This window comes from Cyanistes caeruleus, chromosome 1, assembly GCF_971803275.1.
Source record: "Cyanistes caeruleus chromosome 1, bCyaCae1.hap1.1, whole genome shotgun sequence".
In the NCBI taxonomy this organism is placed as follows: Eukaryota; Metazoa; Chordata; class Aves; order Passeriformes; family Paridae; genus Cyanistes; species Cyanistes caeruleus.
In genome coordinates, this window is record NC_141701.1 from 14,563,534 (window position 1) to 14,582,327 (window position 18,794).

At 45.7% G+C, this 18,794-nt stretch overlaps 1 protein-coding gene across 1 annotated transcript in view; it reads left to right on the forward strand.

Moving 5' to 3' along the window:
- The first annotated feature begins 397 nt into the window (after positions 1-397).
- Positions 398-18,794, forward strand: part of EXT1 (exostosin glycosyltransferase 1) — a 176,131-nt gene continuing 157,734 nt past the window's right edge. Inside the window, exon 1 of the mRNA XM_023921407.2 lies at positions 398-1,469. Within this exon, the coding sequence (XP_023777175.2) occupies positions 523-1,469 (947 nt within the window). The 5' untranslated portion in view covers positions 398-522. The remainder of the gene's footprint in view (positions 1,470-18,794) is intronic.

Consider the following 18,794-nt stretch of genomic DNA (forward strand, 5'->3'; position numbering starts at 1 on the left):
CTGGGGGCCATTCAGCGGGAGCGAGGCGAGGAACGAGCGACGCCGGGGCCAGGCGTGGGGCGCCGGGCGATGCGGGGCTTCGTCAGGCTGCGGCGCGGCGGCCGCGGGCTGTGAGCCGGCGGGGCTGGGCCGGGCTGGGCTGGGCTGGGCTGGCGGGGCGGAGAGGGGTGGGCGGGAGCGTGGCGGAGCCGAGCGCCGGCAGCGGCGGGAAGGCGGGAGCGGCGCTGCCCGGTGCCCGCCCCGCGCGGGGGGCCGGCCCTGAGTGCATGCGGGGCGCCCCGCCGGGCCGCCGCCGGGCCGCCGCCCGCCGCCCCTGAGACACCGGCGGCGAGAAAGTTGCGGCGGTCGCCCACATGCGCGGCCGCGGCCGGCGGCTTGGGGAACGGCGCCGAGCGGAGGTGGGCGAAGAGAGTTTGAAGCGCTCGCCGGCGGGAAGATGGCGGAGCGGAGCTGAGAGCGGCGCCCGGCGAGCTCGGGCTGCCCCCGCCTTCCTCCGCAGCCCCCCGGACCCCCGCCGGACACATGCAGGCCAAAAAACGCTACCTGACGCTGCTCTCTGCCGGCACCTGTCTCGCCCTGCTGCTCTACCTGGGAGGCGTGCGGCTGCGGGCGGCCCGGCACCCGCCGCCCGGTAGCCGGCATGGCCCGCGCCCCGGCAGCGCCGAGCGGCCCTGGCCCCGCTTCCCCGACGCCCTGCGGCCCTTCGCGCCCGCCGAGCGCCCGGGCCCCGAGGGCGGCGGGCGCGTCTCCCCCCGTCAGCGGCGGGACGCCAGCGCCGGCCTCTACCGCGGGCGCCGCTGCCGCATGGAGTCCTGCTTCGACTTCGCCCAGTGCCGGAAAAACGGCTTCAAGGTCTACGTGTACCCGCAGCAGAAGGGGGAGAAGATCGCTGAGAGCTACCAAAACGTCCTGGCCGCTATCGAGGGCTCCCGGTTCTACACCTCGGACCCCGGGCAGGCCTGCCTCTTCGTCCTCAGCCTGGACACGCTGGACCGAGACCAGCTCTCGCCCCAGTATGTGCACAACCTCCGCTCCAAGGTGCAGAGCCTCCACCTGTGGAACAACGGCAGAAACCACCTAATTTTTAATTTATACTCTGGTACCTGGCCCGACTACACTGAGGATGTGGGATTCGACATTGGCCAGGCTATGCTGGCCAAAGCCAGCATCAGTACTGAAAACTTCAGACCCAACTTTGACGTTTCTATCCCGCTCTTTTCTAAGGATCATCCTAGGACAGGAGGGGAGAAGGGATTTTTGAGGTTTAACACCATCCCTCCTCTCAGGAAGTACATGTTGGTATTCAAGGGGAAAAGGTACCTGACGGGGATAGGGTCAGACACCAGGAATGCCTTATATCACGTCCATAACGGAGAGGATGTTGTCCTCCTGACCACCTGCAAGCATGGCAAAGACTGGCAAAAGCACAAGGATTCGCGCTGCGATCGAGACAACGCCGAATACGAAAAGTAAGTGAGCGGTGCCCCTTTCCCCGTGCCTGTATCCCCAGGGCATGCCGGCCTGCCCTCCGCTGCAGGCGGCCCGGGCCGCCGGGCAGATGTCAGCAGATGTCAGCAGATGTGAGCAGATGTCAGCAGATGTGTGCCAATGCGCTGGCAGTGGCCAGAGGGAAGCATTTATCGCTCCTTTGGGCGAGTCGGTGGCTTCTCCCGTCACCCGTGAGGCTTCCGGCTGGCTCCGTGCTGCCTCGGCCGGGGGAGCTGGGGAGGCATTGAAGGGCGGTGCAGTGTCCTGCAGCCGTGGCGTTGCTTGCCCGGGGACTGATGCCCTGCATCCGCAGCCCGATGCCTTTCCGAACGTTGCTAGCGCAGAGGTGCTGTTGGAGGATGCGCTGACATTTGACACTGCTTTTTGTCCCCCCAGCGCTTCTTAAACCAGACGCCCTGTGCTTTCCCTGCCCTGAGACTAAGTTTGAAGGAGTCCTCAGCTCTCTCCAGGTCGCATGTGAGCCAGGCTTCCGAAATGGGTTGGTTGCTGAGGGCGATGGCTGGGATGCGCTCTCCAAAAAGCACTGCCCGGTGTGTGACCTGTGTCTGTGTATTCACAGACAAGCTAGTAGCTTGCCTTGCCGTGTTTCTCCTCTCAGTCCAAACCAGCAGAGTATCAGTAAAGAAAGAAGTGTTGGCTGTGTTTGTGTCTTGTGTCTGAGTTTCTGATTTTTACATGTGAGAGGATACACCAGTGATGTAAGCTCAGCGTATGCTTTCTGTGAACGCCTGGTTGCTTGCCTTTCCTCGACTTTTATTTTTATTTGTTGGTAATGTCAGTATGAAGCCAAATTTTCTCTCGCCGTACTACTGCCCTTGTCTTCCAGTCTGCTTTTCAGGTTTGTATATATAGCAGCCGGGAAAATCGCTTCTGGGAATTACCTCCAGGACTGCGATGCTGACTAAGCCGTTTGCAGCTGATTAGTTCATTTAAATGCCGACCACCGCTATGTTTGCTGCAGAATAGGTGCCTATATGCGAAGTTTTTCACACGAGAGTATTTCCTGGGTAGCATGAATTACACATTGAATTAAAACAGACCAGCCGTAAAGCACTGGGTGATGTGCGGTGGAGGGAGCTGCACCCAGAGCTGCCAACTGCTGGAGGGTTTTGTGGTGCACAGAGGAATGTGGGTGGAAAAATACTTCTGGAGAGCATTTGGGAAGAAACTACGCTGGCATTAATACTGGTGAAAATTTCCGACTGGCTGGCTGTTTCTCCACCGAAACTATCCCCAGGGGTTGGGAAGAGAGCGGGAAGGTCGGCATTGCAAAGTCGGGAAGCCTGCATGAGCTGACTGGGTGAACTCTGCTTACCTTTTGGTTACTGTAATTCTGCTGCAGGGAGGGAGGAAAGAGCAGTGCAAATACTCGGTGGACTTTTAATCACATTCATTTTCAGAAAACTGGTGGACGAGTGGTGAAATAATGCACACGTGGAAGCAATAGAGCATCAGTGCTGGGTGATCAGTAGAGATATTAAGCTAAGCATTTGTCACCCAAGGGCCCCTTTGGCTTGTGACTTCCTTCAGGGAATATATGTTTTGGGAAAGAGGGGAGACCTGACAATTGCAGCCTTTCAGGGTGTATTGTTTTTTTGTTTCTTGATATGAGCAATTGGAGCTAATTTACAGATGGGAAAAATCGGGCTATTTGGGGTATACTACAGTGTGTGTGCTGTCACTTTGTCTTAAAACCAAACATACCTGCCTGTGGTTTCATGTGAGTCAAATTTTTTACAGCTGTGCCATTTGATCTAATAAAAGATAGATCTCTGCCTCTGAGTTCTGCTCCCCCTAAAGTGTCTTTGCCACTTAGTGTGGTGAGATTTGTACATAGCAACCCTCAGGGGGTACAATAGCATGAACCCAACCGGTATGCTGTGCTATTCATACAAAAAGCATACTTGCCACTAGGATGTGGCCGTATCTGGAGTGAGGGGCTTCAACATTTGTTGCAATGCTGCTGTTAAAAGACAGGAACTGAAAACAGATGCTGACAAGAGAATAAGATTACTCCAAGAATTGAGGCAGGTGGTCAGTCTGTGGTCAGGCTGCTGAGGTGAAGAGGTTTGCTCTAGTGAACAACTGCAGATGCTGCAGCTCTTTGCCCCAGAATCTTACCGGAGTGAGGGCACCTGGCAGAGTGTGCTGCTGCCCCTTCTCACTTGTGCCTCGGTGCAGATGCACAGCAGAGTGTGCCATCTGCTGCTCTCCCAGCACCGCATCCTGCCAGAGCCTGCATCCTGCCTCCGTGCCCGTAGGGACCGTGCCTGCTCCTCTGCTCCCTTTATAAAATCTGCCAGGGTCACATCTCCGAGGCAGCACAACACAGCCATCCAGTTGAAATGCTGCTGTACTGATGTGTAACTCAGGTGTGTAAGCTATAGAAGGAGCTCCATTTTTCATGCCACGTGAAGCAGCATCCAGTCATCAGTGAGGCTGTAGTGCTTGGAAAGAAGTATCTATACATCTGGGCCTTGGAAACTGCACACAGAGTGGCTCTTACGAGGTGTTTGGGGCTTGGATTTAACAATGCATCCTCAAGGTTTTAATCAAAAAGGAGGAGAAACATACTCTCCAAGATACATCTATTGGCATATCCATAAACAATTGGGAGTTGTGTATTGTGCTTTTCTGTGCTGATTTTCCTATCCTCTGCTGTGATACTTACACCACTTCATGTGAAAGACAGTAGTGTAGGTGTCCTGGCCATGGAGAGCTGGCCTTGAGATACCAGTGCTTGCTAGGGTGATAAATGAATGATTTGGTCTAGGTTAGAGGCCTTGCAAAGCCAGGTAAATGAGGTGACCAGATTTTAAAATGTGCTAGCCTTTTGTTAACAGGGTAGTGGTGTTATGGTGTGTTGGGCTCAGGGCTGCACAGATCACAAGTTACTTGTGATGGGGTTTCATCTAGGATGTAACATTTGGTGTTGGGTTCACGTGAGGTCCAACTGTCTGCTGGATGTGGTGTTTCCTCTCTAAGAGATTCAGAAAGCCAAGAAAGGCGACTTTCTGACCTCTGGAAAAATGTGTGGAGTGTCTTTGTTTGGGAAAAGGAGGGATGGGCATGTGTGTATTTGACTGTCTCTGTGAATTGTATTGAAAGATCCATCTGTATGTCACAGCTAATTAATTTGCATCCTAGTTATGCATCTCAGCAGATAAAGCTGAGGCAAACTAAAATGAATTACATTATCATGATTAGATTGCTAGCAAACAGGATATAAAAGAAAACAAAGAAAACCTGGTTTTCTTTAGAGTGTCCTTGGTTGCCAGAGTTGGCCTTTGTCACCCAGCACTAGGGCAGCTGGGCTTTCTGAATTCCTCCACAATAAGATTTCAGCCTCAAGCTTTCCATTTCACAAAGGGTTAAAAGAATAAAAGCTGCTGCTGCTGAAGTTTGAAGACAGCCTCTTAAATATTTAATGGCAGTCTAAATATATACATATGTACAACGTGTTTTAAACAAAGACAGAATTCATATACAGGCTTAACTGGTTCCAAATAATTACTTTTTGGAAGGTAATATAAATGACTCTGGATACCGAAAGAAATGGAGGAATATGATGTTAGTAAAGCCAGATGCAGAGAAGAGGTTTGCACCAAAATGAGGATCCTTCCAGGAAAGTAAAATAATATCTGTGGCATATCCCCTGACCTGCAGCAACCCTGCCCTTGGAAGATGGAGGTGATAGTATCAGAAAACATATGGTCTCACCAGAAGCTCATTCAAGGAGATTTTATCATCCATGCTTGATATCTGAAATGATGAGAATGAAGCAAAAGGGGTAAAAAAGAGAAAGGAGTATAATGGAGGAGGAAAAGTGAAAAAAGCTCCATATTTTTGGAGAAAAGTGAGTTATGGTGGAGGACAAATAGCATAATGAGGTGGTTTTTATAGACTAGGTTTTTTGACTAGTCAGTGACCAAAAAGCCTGTGTGATCATGACGGAACTGAGAAAGGGGGGTAAAACATGCAGGACCTCATGAGGTGGGACTAGTTCTGCCAGAAGAGGTTGGAGGCAAGTGGTAGTGGAGGAGGAGCCTATGGAAGGAGCTAGCTGCTCACAGATCTACCTGCGGCTGCTGGGCGCTGGCAGAAGAGGGAGAGAGCAGCAGCACCTTGCATGCTTGTACCAGTGAGACATCTCTGCAGGGCACACAGTAGCACTAGACAGGGTTGGATGTGTACCTCTGCAGAATATATTCAGCTGAACATTCTCATTGCTGCCTGGTAGCCAGTAGGTTTACCTGGTGTGCACTCTACTGGTGGAACATATGCCAGTCACAGCTGAACCTCCCACGTTTGAAAGTCATGAGTAAAGGTCACAGTCGTGCAATAGGCACAGAATGGGAAGAAGAGCAAGTTTTCATTTTGCTTCCTTCCCACTAGGAAAAAAAATATGCATACTGAAAAAAAGAGGTAGAAGTACACATGAAGGCTGACTTTGCCACTCAGCAGACTGGCATGAGAATGTGAAGTATGGCTTAGGCTTGCCCGTCCAACATGTGGTGATAATGTGAACAGTCCATATGCATGTATGTGCATGTTTCAAACAAAGGTGAAATTCTTGCATTTTTAATATACTGAGCTTCCGTGTATTGTACTAAAATACAAATGAAAATGCCACACTTAATCACTCACTGGATTATTGTTTGAATAATCTAAAAGCCTTCACAAGTCAGCTCATTTGCAGCTATTTAGGACAGGTCTGAAAAATCACTCAGGTTCAGGTTGGCTGTTGTTCAGGACATCTGAAATGAGATGAGAACCAGTCAATGCATCTTGTATATCACCAGGCTGTTTTGGGAGCTTGGATAAAACTCAAAAACTACTGAGAGCGCTTGGGCATTTTCCCAGAGTATCTTGGCTCCTACAGAGACCTGTCCCCACCAGACTACTTTTTAATATTGACTTCTGAGAAACTGGAAATTTGCCTGGTTTACAATACATTTATCCAAAATGCAGTAAGCAGGTAAATAGCAAAGCTTTAATGGGTGTCTGAGAATACAGGACTTGCTCTATTGTGTTCTTCCTCTTGCCCTCTGTATGTATTGCATAGAGTCCTTATTGTGCCTGTTGATCCTGATTTAATGCAAGTAGGGCCCTGAAGAGTCGGAGCTTCCAGAGGCTCCAGGCTTATGCCCTGGCAGGAGATGGGAGCAGGGGCAACAGGAGCATCCCTAAGCTCCCAGCCAGCTGTGCAATCCTCAGCCTGGCCGTTTGCACCAGGCTCTTCCCTCTCGGTGGAGGTGTGGGAGCGGGTGGATCCATGTGCCATGAGTGTGTTCCCTGTGCGAGCAGTGCTGGGCACTGCTGCGGGTGTGGCCGGGTGTGCAGGGTCAGGCACTGACAGGAGCCCACCCTGCCCATGGGCCTTAAACCAGGCACCCTCCTAACCTCAAGTAATTAAGTTTTCTTGTGGGGTGAGTTATTATTGTAATTGGTGGCCTCAGGCCCTTCTGTGTCTTTCTATGAAGCTTCTCATACGAGGCTGTGTGGTGACAAAGCATTAGAGTAGATGGGTGATCTGGTCTGCAGCAGGTGTTTTCTGCATGCAGAATGTATATGAACACAGCTTTTGCAGCTAGAGGGGCTCTACTTTTATTTTTCCTGCTGAGGAAAATTGATCTAGGATAGTTTATCAATAAATACTCATCATTGAAGAGACACTTGATGATGAACAAAATTAAAAGAAAAAAAATTATCTGAGTCATCATTTTAAGTAGAATTAATTTGGAAGCAAGTAGTTTTCAGGGCTTGTTGAACCCAGATCAGAACTGAGCTAAGAGTAGTAACCTATTCCAGCTACCTATTTTGGCAAGAGGAAGTCCTCTTGTGTCCCCAGCGAGGTGGGCTCAGGAAGAAGGTGCTGCAGAGCATCCCTTAGGGCTCTTGCCTTCTAACCCTCCCTGGCTGGGTGTTTCACAGAGCTAAGTCTGACTTCTGCAGGACATTTTATAGTGGCCTAAAGTAGACTTCACTGAAAGTGCTCCTAAGGAAGAGAGGTGGCTGATTTTGGGGTTTTCTTGCAGGTTGCATGCAGCTGACTGCTGCTCCCTGCTGCACTGAGGGTGTTCTCAGCTGTGGGCCTGTTTACATCCATGCATCTGTGAAGTAGTGCATCTTGCTGGGAGAATGGGATTGAACAAGAGAAGTTCCAGCTTGAGACAAACCCAAGCAAAAAAGAGTACTGGTCTGAGTGCTGGAGATAATCCTTTTGCCCCACATACAGTCCCGGAACAGCCTACTGGAAAGTAAACCAGCAGCCGCTCGCGGGAGAGGGAAGTAAATGAAACTGGTCAGCACAAAGCACTTATTTACTCAACAGATGTGAGTCAAGAGAATGTGCTGTAATCTGATGATTTCTGGAGTATTATCTGTGATTGTTTTCCTTTTCTCTCTGAAGGGTTTCTTTCAGAAAATCCACAGAGTTTCGTGGTCTCTGGTAAACAAACTGTTTTGCTAAACAGAGAAGAGTAATTGGTGGGTATGTGGACTGTCTGGCCTGTGAATGGAGTTAAATGCCGTGTTCCAAGCTGCTGAGGTGACTGACTCCTCATGGACTTGGGTATATCTAGACAATGATGCAAGATTTATACTCTTCTCTCATGTCATATGGATATTAGTTTAGCCTGTGGGAATCTGTGAGTATAACTTCAGGTTATATTTAAGGTTCTGCACCTTTCCGCATTGCCAAGTATTTGGGATGTTTAGGTTTCAAAACCTTCTAATGGTTTACAGTGAGCAATAGATTTGTTCCTCTTCCTCTGTTCATCCAGCTATGCTGTGCTTTTATGGAGGCTTTGTGTTACTCTTTTTTTCAATCCAGATTTCAAGAGGAAACAGGACGTGTGTCATCACTGGTTTGTCCTTAATTTAGGAACTTCCTCAGTCAACTGTAGGGAGCATTGATGTAATTCTGATACAACTCATCCCCACATCTCTGGAGAAGGCAGGGAGGGAGGGAGCTGTGGCAGGAGGTGCCTGCAACACCAGGTGTGCACAGGAGCTGTTAAAGATTCCAACCAGAGAATTTCTTCCACTTACATAACAAATTATAACAACTGACATCCGTGCATGGGAAGAAGCTATCCTGGTACTGTGGCCACAGGTACTACATAGCCTATTTGAAGGCCAAGAGGCAGGAGATCAGCATACTTCTGTGTGCAGGAGAAACTAGTTTAAGAAATTAATTCCAAATGAGAATGAAAGAGAGGAGATTTGTTTCACAAGAGAAGGGGGAAGTAGTGTTTTAAGAAATACAGGCCCTATATCTGCAAAATGTTGTGTCTTAACTGCTTTTCTGTTAAAAAAACTGGTGTGAGTGCTGCCAGTCTGATGGCTTTCCAAGTGCAGTCTAATTTCCTAAAATGTTGTAATTTCTTAGAATAAGAAAACATTGCTGTAAGCCAGTCAGGAGAGTTAGGCCTGCTCAATAATAGGAGAAAGAAGAGACCATTTTCTTTAAACATCTTGTGTTTCTGCACTTGTCTCTTCCACCAGCTCATGCTGACAGTTTAGCTTCTGTTTTTTCGGTGGTTTAGTGCTGTGTTCCTTGGCCAGAATGTCAAGCGGGTGTTCCCTGAAAGGTGGTAGAGATGGGAGGTTTGTGTCTGCTAAATCAGGCTCCTATTTCATACTCCAGTAGCACAGACTGCTCAACCTTTGTGCAGTCCCTGGGAGAAGTGAGGTGCTGGCAGGGCTGTTGCAGGAGCTCCTGCCTTCTCCTGCCTGGATGTGGTCTTTAGACTGCAGTCCGACAGCCAGGATTGCCACTGGCAACCATGGTTACGTTTCCGTATGCTTTTGAAATGGAAAGAACTCTTTGCTTTTCCTAAGCATTTTGGGGGTTCACTTTAGCGCTTTATAATGTTTAGAGCCTGTTTAAAACTGGAATACTACTCATTTATGTTTTCTGTATCCCCTTCTCAGGAAGCGTCAGTGAGCATAGGTCTGAAGTGATTTTCCAATAAAAGGTGACAGTTGTCAGAAGCGGTATGAAACAGCTCTTCTCCGTGTGTCTGGCAAGGGCAAATATCCTCTAAAGCTTTTTTGGGGTTTGACTTGGCCTGGGTCAGGATATGTTTGATATATGAACCTTTTAACTCTCCTTGCTTCACTCAGCCACTGCCAAAGACCATTGCTTTTCCAGGCACTGAAGTGCTGTCATTCTGATCACTCCTCCAAGGGCTCCTACAGTGCAGTTAGCAAATTCAGTAAAGCTTCTATAAGTTGACTTATTTCTCCATGGTGGTTTCTAGTCCAGAAATACATGAAAACAAAATAATTCCTGGGTTCCTTAGTGAATTTCCCGTTTATTCACTTTTTTCCCCTCTAATATCCTCTTTGTGTTTATGAATGAAACAGAATTAGGGCTAATTTAGTTGATTGGCTGCAAAACAAAAGTATTCAATTCTAAGAATGGGAAATGAGAAGGCCTTTCTGAAATGTTACTTCTTTGCATAATTGTAATAGATTATAATTATACATTTGGGTGTTTAGCAGTAGATTTGCTGTAAATACGGTCGTGGGAAATCTTGTCACTCACTTGTGTCGGTTCGAGTCCTGATGCGGTCCTGTCGATGGCTGTACCGGCATCTCTAACATCATTTTCTCTTTGGGTAGGATGATGTGCCACAGAGAATGCAATCTCCAGTTCCCTTCCCAGCTCCTCCTACAAAATTACAGCTGGTCGATAGGGCCATGTCAGACTGTTGACACAAATCAATAAGATCAATCATTCTTCAGCTCCTAAACAAAATTGAGAGTGCGATGCTGACGGCCTGCGTGTAGCAGTAAATTCCTATAGGAAAATCACATACCTCAGTGTTTGCTGAGTGTATCCGTGGGAGATCCTGTCCCGTTAATAATTAGTTCTCTGAGGCTGTAAAAAGGAACATGGTATAAATAGTTTGCTAGAGCTGCAATGTGTGTTATGACCCCTGCAGCCTTCAGGCTGATGGAGAACATCACCTGACCAACAGCAGTGTGAGAGACAGGGGAGCGTGTTTGGGTAGGAATCCTGTTTTTCTTCATTCTCCTAGAAGATCTTGACTTCTGATACTGGTTTTTGCCTGGTGAATAATTGCAGACATTTTATCACAATACTGGAACTCCTGGTGTGGTCAGGTAGTTCAGTGTGTTACTACCAGAAAACCCATCAGGATTGTAGTTTTTGTAGTAGTCAAGAATAAATTCAGAGGCTGCTTCTAAAAATAACAATATTTGTCTGAAGGACAAATTTTTGTTATGTCTGAGTTTATATCTCTGAAGGTTTGTTTTGGTGTGTCTGCTCATAGACTCAATCAGGTGCTTCAGGAAGATAAACACATGAATGTTTAATCTCATGAGTTTTCCACCAACCATTGTGCTGGGTGCTAGCAGATTTTTCTTTTAATTAAATGTAATTTATCTAATCCTAATGGAAAACGTAATTATAGGATTTATTTTTTAATACTGTATTTTTGGAATTATTTTATGAAGAAGAGTAACACTTCACCCTTAAGGGTGGTTTAAAAATTAGCAAACAAAATACAAAAAACTAAAGTACACTTTGCTAAAAGTAATAAATCTAAGACAAGGTGCAAAAAAAAAAAAAAACCACAGCTGAAATGTTGGAGCTGCAATAAAGCTGAAAATTAATGATCAGTAGGTTGCTGCTGCAAAAGAGAGTGAATGCATTATGGATTTGAGGAGACGCCTATAGCTTATTAAATGCCAGCAAATTTTTGCATAAGCAATAGAAAACCCTGATCAGAAATTGTAAAACAGTGTGAACTGCAGCTGGAAGATCCAGTGCCACAAAGGATGTCTGCACCATGTGTATGGCTGAAACATAAGAAAGTGCTTTGCAGGATCATGATCTAAAGTTGCACGCTAAGCTCCTTTAGTTTCCGATCTGAGGGATTTAAATGTTTCAGTAAAGCATGACTAGTCGCAGGAAGGGATTTATCATACTTTATATAAGGAGGTGTGTATGTCTGTTTAAAATAATTTAAAACAAATAACATCCCTTCACCCTTCCACACACCCTTACACTTTTTTTTCTCTAAACCCAAAAGCTAAGACTACTACTTGAATTGTAATGGAATAATATATCAAGTGAGTGATCACATCAGGCATGGACACTTACCAAATCACAGCGAGATAACTGTGAATAACTCTCTAGTTTCAACAATTTGCATGGCCATTAACAATTGATGGGTTTCCCTTAGAACCGCATTATCTATGGCAGCAGGATCTATTCCTGTGCACCTCTCCTGCATACTAAGTGCCAGACAAATTCTCAAAACTGAGGATAACAAAAAATCTGATAGTGGCAAGGTGAACGAAGCAGGTAGGAATTTCTGGGCAATGTTTTTTGAAGATAGGAATATATTTCAGGCAGTCATGCATTTTCATAACTGTTCTTCATCCCCTTTCTCTGCCTATTTCTTTTACTACAGTTCTGCAAGTTTTAATTCAAGCTGGTGTTAGATTTCTCTTCACTGCTTGGCATCACTTCAGGCTTGATGGTCAGTCTGGTCTGTGAATCAGTTAAAATAAGATTTTAAAATACCTTTTGTTACAGTTTTGTGTTGGATAGTTGTCTTCAGAACAACATCTTTTATGTGTATTTGACAAAAAGATTAAAATGATGCTGAATTTAGCCATCCTAAATTGTTGGTTGGCTCTTTCATGGGAGTGATTTCAAGCAGGTGCCAAAGATGTGCTTTCCTTATTAGAATCATGTCACCATTTTAATAAGTGTGCAACACATCCCTTATTTCTAGTGCTTTCATCTGTGCCTGACAGCATGTCAGTTCTTTCCAAATTCCTCTACGAAGCTGACTTTCCCAGCCCCAAATCTTTCTTTTTATTTCTCTTTCTCACCCACTTCCCTCTCCCCCTTTCTTCTCACGGCGCTGTTGTTGTGGCAAGATGAAAGCGGCTGAGTGAAGCGGTGGCAGGGAAGGCTCGGGTAATCAAAGCGCACAAGAGGCTCGGAGCTGTGTGAAGGCAGGTGGGTGACACATCAAAGTCAGGGGTACGTGTGCTTGCTGCTCTCACCTCTCCTTGTGAATGACCCCTCCTGCCATAAACAGAGTTCCTGGGGTTAATTTGTGAGTTCACACACACACAAATGCAATTACTTTTCTATGGCCTTCCCAAAATTTACTTGCTGAGACCAGTAATAAAATCTTTGTTCCTTGGAATATGGCATTTGCAGATGTGGTGTGTGAGGAGACAGGTACCTGAGCTGTTGTTCGCCTTCAGCCGAGGGTAGCCCATCACCTTATCATCACTTGAAAGTGTTGTTTCAGGGTTGCTGTAGCAGGATGAGGGCTGGAAGGTCTAAGCAGCATCCCATTGTCCCCAGCTGGGCCTTGCATGGTCAGAGACCCTGAGAAGGTGTTGTCAAGCCCCCCTTGGCTGGGTCAGGCAGCACCCCTCATTCGGCCAAATGTGGGTGCTGCTTCTTGAGCTCTGCACCCAGTGTGAAGGCTTCAGGTTCCCAAATTCCCACTCACCCCCGAACTCCGTGTGTATCTCTCCACATGGAGCTAACTGTGGGGCTGGCTATTTTCTCAGCTGTTGCTTCTCCTCAGATCCTCCTTTGTCTTTGCTGTGGAACTCGGCAGCTGAGCACCCCAAGGTCTGGGTCAACTCTTGCTCTGTGTTTCTGTAGGAGGACTTGGTCCTTGTCTTAATTGTCTGTGCTGAAGGTGTCAAAAAATCATTGCACTCTACTGCCATTTTTGACAGGACTCTTCCTCACTGCCTGCTGATGCCGGTTTCAGTTACTGTTGCTGAGTACCAAAATAAGCAGGGCATTTGTCTCTTGATTTTCTGTATCACAACATTAGTGAATCACAGTGAAAACAGGTTTTCATCTTTTGTTTTATTAGCTATTTCTGATGGTCTATAATAATAACTCTTTCTAGCAGAAAGGTTTTTTTACTCTTTCATTTTTAGTGAAAGTTCTTTATGACACAGGTCATAGTAAAATAATTTACAGTGAAATTGTGTGTGTTGTTTGGGTCTAAAACTGGTGATTTAAGAATTTAGAGATTCTGTGATCCCTGGGTACCCTGTTGGTGTAGTTACTGGTTATAGCAATAGTTCTTACTTTAACTTTGGTCCCAGGGTAACCATGTTTCACAACAATCAATGCACTGATTACTGTAATTGCAGCTTGTGGTACTGTGGTCTTACATTTAACTGACTGGGCCAGTAAAGTATGGAATTTAATGAATATTTGTAAGCAAACTTGATTAGGAAGTAGGTTGAGGATATGCACTGATAGAGGATAATAGAAGAGACCCGTCCTCAGCTTTGATAAATAGAACAGATGGAAATCTGAAAATGAGCAGCAAAGCATGGAAACCATCCCACTGCTGTTCACCTTGCATTTATTGCCGCACCATGTCTTTAAAAATCTCTCCTTAAAAAAAAAGGAAGTGGACTCCCTACTGCAATGAGATGCTGTGTACACAATTTCAATCTTTTCTGCAGAACTTTAAAGTATTTTCAGACTTGATGTTGAAAACTGAATTTACAATGTAGCACTAGTATCAACCTTGAGTAAAGAACTGTCTATTGTCACCCCATGATTGAATCATAATGCAATTAAAGTGAAAAAGGAAACCACCATTCAAAATGGGAAATAGATTTCATAGTGGTCCCTCTGGGGAGGTGGATGGCTGACATCTGGTAGTTGCTGGAAAGTTGGCTGTGTTTTACTGTCCTTGAGGAACTGTGTCCCATTTTTGCTTGTTATTGGTCATGTTTTGTGTGCCTCCCTCTGGTTGCGTCCACATATTTCAGATGCATGTCCTTCATTTCAGGTATAGAGGCCTGTCCTGCACCCTCTGTCAGGCCATTTGGGTGTATTTTGTATGAGTCTGGCAAGTTAACAGTCAAAGGGTACATCAGGTTTTGGATGGTTGCTTTAAGTTTGCCAGAAATCCCTTTACACCTCCTTGCCTTCTCTCTTTTTCCATCTTTATTCTATCTTTAAGAGCTTGACTTTTATTTGCAGGTTTTCCTGGCTAAGTACGTGGATGTCTCTTTAGCAAAAGTAGCATTAAGTCCTGCTCACCTTTCTCTCTCTCTTTTTTTTTGTTTTTTTAAGCTTTTGGTTATCTGAAAAGTTTGGCATTAATAGAAATGCATAAGGAAGCTGAGACAGCTCCTGCCCTGAGCGATAGGCTGGTGAGTGGCTGCTCCTGCTGCAGGAGCTTGGAGGGGAGGGGGTCTTCAAGCAGCTACAGTTCATTCATTTGCTTCCTACCTGCTGGTTTCCAATAGTGTTAATTTTTATGCATTTATTGTATTTAATTAAAAGCAGGACTGCTTACAGCAATGCTTGTGGAGATTCCGCCTCTCCCCCAAATGCAACAAATAGGCATCTGGTATTTGTTTTGTTTAACACAATCCTCATAAAATGAAAAGTAATAAAACATAATTATCTGTAAAGGCTTGTTTTGTAAGCCTAGGAATGAGCTTGTTCCTGCCTTATTTTTGTCTAGTTGTAAGATGGTTTTAGTCCCTCTCCAGATTAACAGAGAATCAGTTATTACAGTATTTTAAACCCTGGTGTGTAGAGGTAGAAGGTTGTGTGAATGCATGCACAGGATAGCACTACTGGATCTCTAGAGGTGAGAATAGTCTTTCTCTTCCTTTTAGATGTTTTTCCCTTAAAACCAACGAGTTTTGTTTGAAAGCTTTGGTAAAGAAAGAGGAAAGAAAATCAGTGGGCTATATGAACAATTCAGTATTTCTGAGCTGTAGGCCTTAAAGTTGGGTTTGAGCCCTTTCTGCATGCTGGTCACCCTTGGCAGTGTGAAGGACAAGTGTCATGGGTCCACACTCATGCTTGGATGTGTGTAGGATTCCTTGATTTGGCCCTCACTGCATTACTGAACAGACTTTAACTACTATGCATCTTCATTTCTCAGAGCATTGCTGGCTTGATCCACCTCTAGCAGTTGTAAGGACTCCCAGCAGAGGATTCAGCAGTTCTAAAGAGCTAATTACACTAATTTCACCTTAGGTTTGCTGCTTGTTATTTGTTTGTAGGCAACTGTGCCATTTTGCTTGCCTTTGGCTTGCTGTAACCCTGCAAAGCCCTGCCTGCCACATGCTAGTGGTAGATTTTTCTGGGAAAAAGTAAAACCAGATCATTTAAACCAATTAGATAGAAAAGTGAGACATGCAAGTGGCTTATGGCTGTCTAAAGATGAAGTGTGAAAACCAAATCCTTTTGGAAAATGTACAGTCCAAACTTCCTACTTTTTTATTTTTCTTTAAAATAGTAGTAAGCAAGAATCAACTTTTTTGTAATGAAAGCTGAAAGCTGTGGGGCTGCAATGCACCTTCAAGTTCAGCATGCTTTGGAATATGTTTGCTTCAATCCTGTTCTTCTGGGCACAATTAATAAAAGTAATAGAAGAGAACTTTGCTCAGCTTTTATGTGAATTGTAGCCTTCTTAAAACCAGATATGACTTAGGTATTGCTTTCTCTCTGCAAGACAAGCCTTGTAATTTTGAATCTTGGCGAGTGGCTACTTTTGTTCCTTGAGTCTCAGAAACAATGGGGTTGGGAGTACATAACAAATTGCCAAGTGATAACACTTTGGAGAGAAGAATCTTCTTCAAGTGCCTCACTCCCTGCATCTTTTGTTCTGCAGAGGGTGCCTTGGTGCAGCCCCAGGTGTAGAGACCCACTGCTGGGGCAAGGAGATGCTCCACCTACAAGTCCTGCTTTCTCAGCAGCAGCAGTGCCTGGGCCAAGTGCTGAGCTGCTGCTGCCCTGTATTGAAGTAATTTCCTTGAAATACATTTTCCTTGAAATACGCTTGTTATTCATCATATCTGGGGATACTGGTGTAATCTGCTCATTGCTGACTTCACTTGTTTAACAGCACTGTTGTGGCTCTGAGTCCTCAGCCAGGGCACAGCCAGCAGCAGCAGGGGAGGTGTTAGGAGGCACCCGGCTGCCTTATGTGATGTTGCTTTCCATAGCCAGAAGTCTTTGATCTATTCAAACAGAAGCTGAGAAGTGGGGGATGGATGCCACATTGCAGGCTGATGTGTAAATGCATCTTTTTGCACAAAGTCATTTAAAAGCTAAATGGGCCATGTATGTCAGAGACTGCAGAGTCCAGCTACAAGTCAAATGGCTGAGATGTTTGTCATTCCCACACAGTATATTATGTCCCATTTACTTTCTCATGCAAAGTCTGGAGTTCAACTGTTATATTTTTTATCTGGGGTATTGCTTCATTTAGGTGTAAAGTAGGGAGATATCTCCCTGCAAAGTTTACTGGTCCTTAATTTATTAACATCTCCAGCATGTTCTGAGGCCAGTGTTGCTTTGCATTCACAGCAACAGAATTGAATTTAAAAGTTTGGATGGCTTCTGATTCAGACTTCTTATTTTTCAGGAATAATTGGGTTTTGCTTTACCAGTGCAAACAAAGTAAAGCCCTCAGCTTCAGTCCTGCTATCAGTGTGGCATGGACTTACTATTTGTTCTCTTACTTACTGTGTGCAGAGTGATTGCTTTTGGCACATTTTCTTTTAAATGCAATGTAAAACGAAATCCTGTTATTTGCACACATCCTGTGACATGCATCTTCAAAGTATCTAGGCAACCTTTATGTAGATGACACTTTTAACTCAAACTTTTCCATCATTATGAGTGTGGTCCTGTGAAAAGAAGCAGGATGAAAAAGGGAGGGAAGAAAGGGCTTGAACTCACTGGGCAGCTTGAGTCACTTGTAAGACTCTTTGTAGGAAGTATGACACACGCTGAAGATCTCTGCTCCCTTACACTTAAAACATCAACTTCAAACTATTCTGTGTTTCTCCTTTGAGCTTGGGCAGGTAGGGAATCTCCTGGCTCTGCTGGGGCTGATAGCAGATCTATCAGGAAAGGGAGATGTCAGAGCTTCTGCAATCCTGCACCAAGCAGTGGACTTCCTTGTGTGGTTCTTGGCTCCAGGCTCAGGAGAATGAATGGTCCAGAATGTTTGCAGGTGTAACCCTGGGAGGTATGTGTGTTCTGACAGCTTTTGAGTTCAGCTGTGCTTCTCAGGAAAGAGCTAAATGGAAGACTTTAAAGACTTAAGGGGAAGCCACCATTGCAACCCCTGCAAGGAAGAAGTAAAGCTTACTTAAAGGAGATTTGTTTAATAAAAGCATGTCTGTGGGGTTAGGTGTGACTGTGACCAATCAGTGGTGCAGATGGAGCAGGCATCACTGTTGCAGCAATATGATCTCCAGTTGGGAATTGGTCTCCAAAGCCAAGTTCACCGAGATATGCTGCACAAGGAATGTTGTGGCCTCAGACTTCGTATCAGGATGGATGTAATCTCTTAGAACAGTTCTGGTTTAGCTAGATTGAGCAAGCATCCTTCAGGCAGGAAGCAGGGCTGGTGCAAGCATCACACTATGTGCTGTGGTTCCTTTGGCAGAAATGGGATTGGTGTCCTTGCGCTTAATACTGACTGAATTGGGGCTGTAGGTGATCAGCATGGTGCATGTTGGTATTAAGGAATGTGCTGGTGGTTTAGGTTAGTGTGCACAACAAAGCAATCACAATTCCCCCCTCCTCATCAGCAAGCAGCATACACAAATCTCTCTTTGCTGCCCTGGGCTGGTGCTGGGGAACATGATATGTTCCCTATCCAACTCTTAAGAGGATGAGTGTGTTTGGGGTGTTTGGAGGAGTGCCAGAAGCCTGGGACTGTGTTTTGGGGAGATAAAAGGTTGTGTGTTTGTGATTTACATTTACTGGGAGGTGATTCCTTTGGGCTCTCATTACATTCAGGGTGTCAGCCAAAAAAAAAGAGTGACCCTGATGGCATCTTCCCACATGTAGTTGCGTTGGTGCAGAGGAGGAGGCTGGAGGGAAGGGTGGAAGGGATGGGAGGCACTGTATGCTATTGTTGCCCCAGGTGCTGGGTTATAGGAGATGACAGTCCCAAGCAGCTCACTGAGATTTCCCTGGAAGCTGATGTAGAACAGAAAATGAAGCTCAGGTTTCTCAAGACTCCTGTTACCAGATCCCCTTCTGCACACTCACGTGGTCCACTCACCCCTGTGGTCTTTATCCATAGCTGAGCCTGAGTGTCTACCATTATTAGGACAGTGAATGTAGCTGTTTCTTAGGGAATACTAAAAGGCAAAAGTTGGAAATGGCCTGGACAAATACTTAAAGTTTGGGGAGGAAGCGTCCAGATTTTTGTGTTTGAATGCTTAGGACAGTAAGTAAAAGCTTCCTGTTGCAAGGT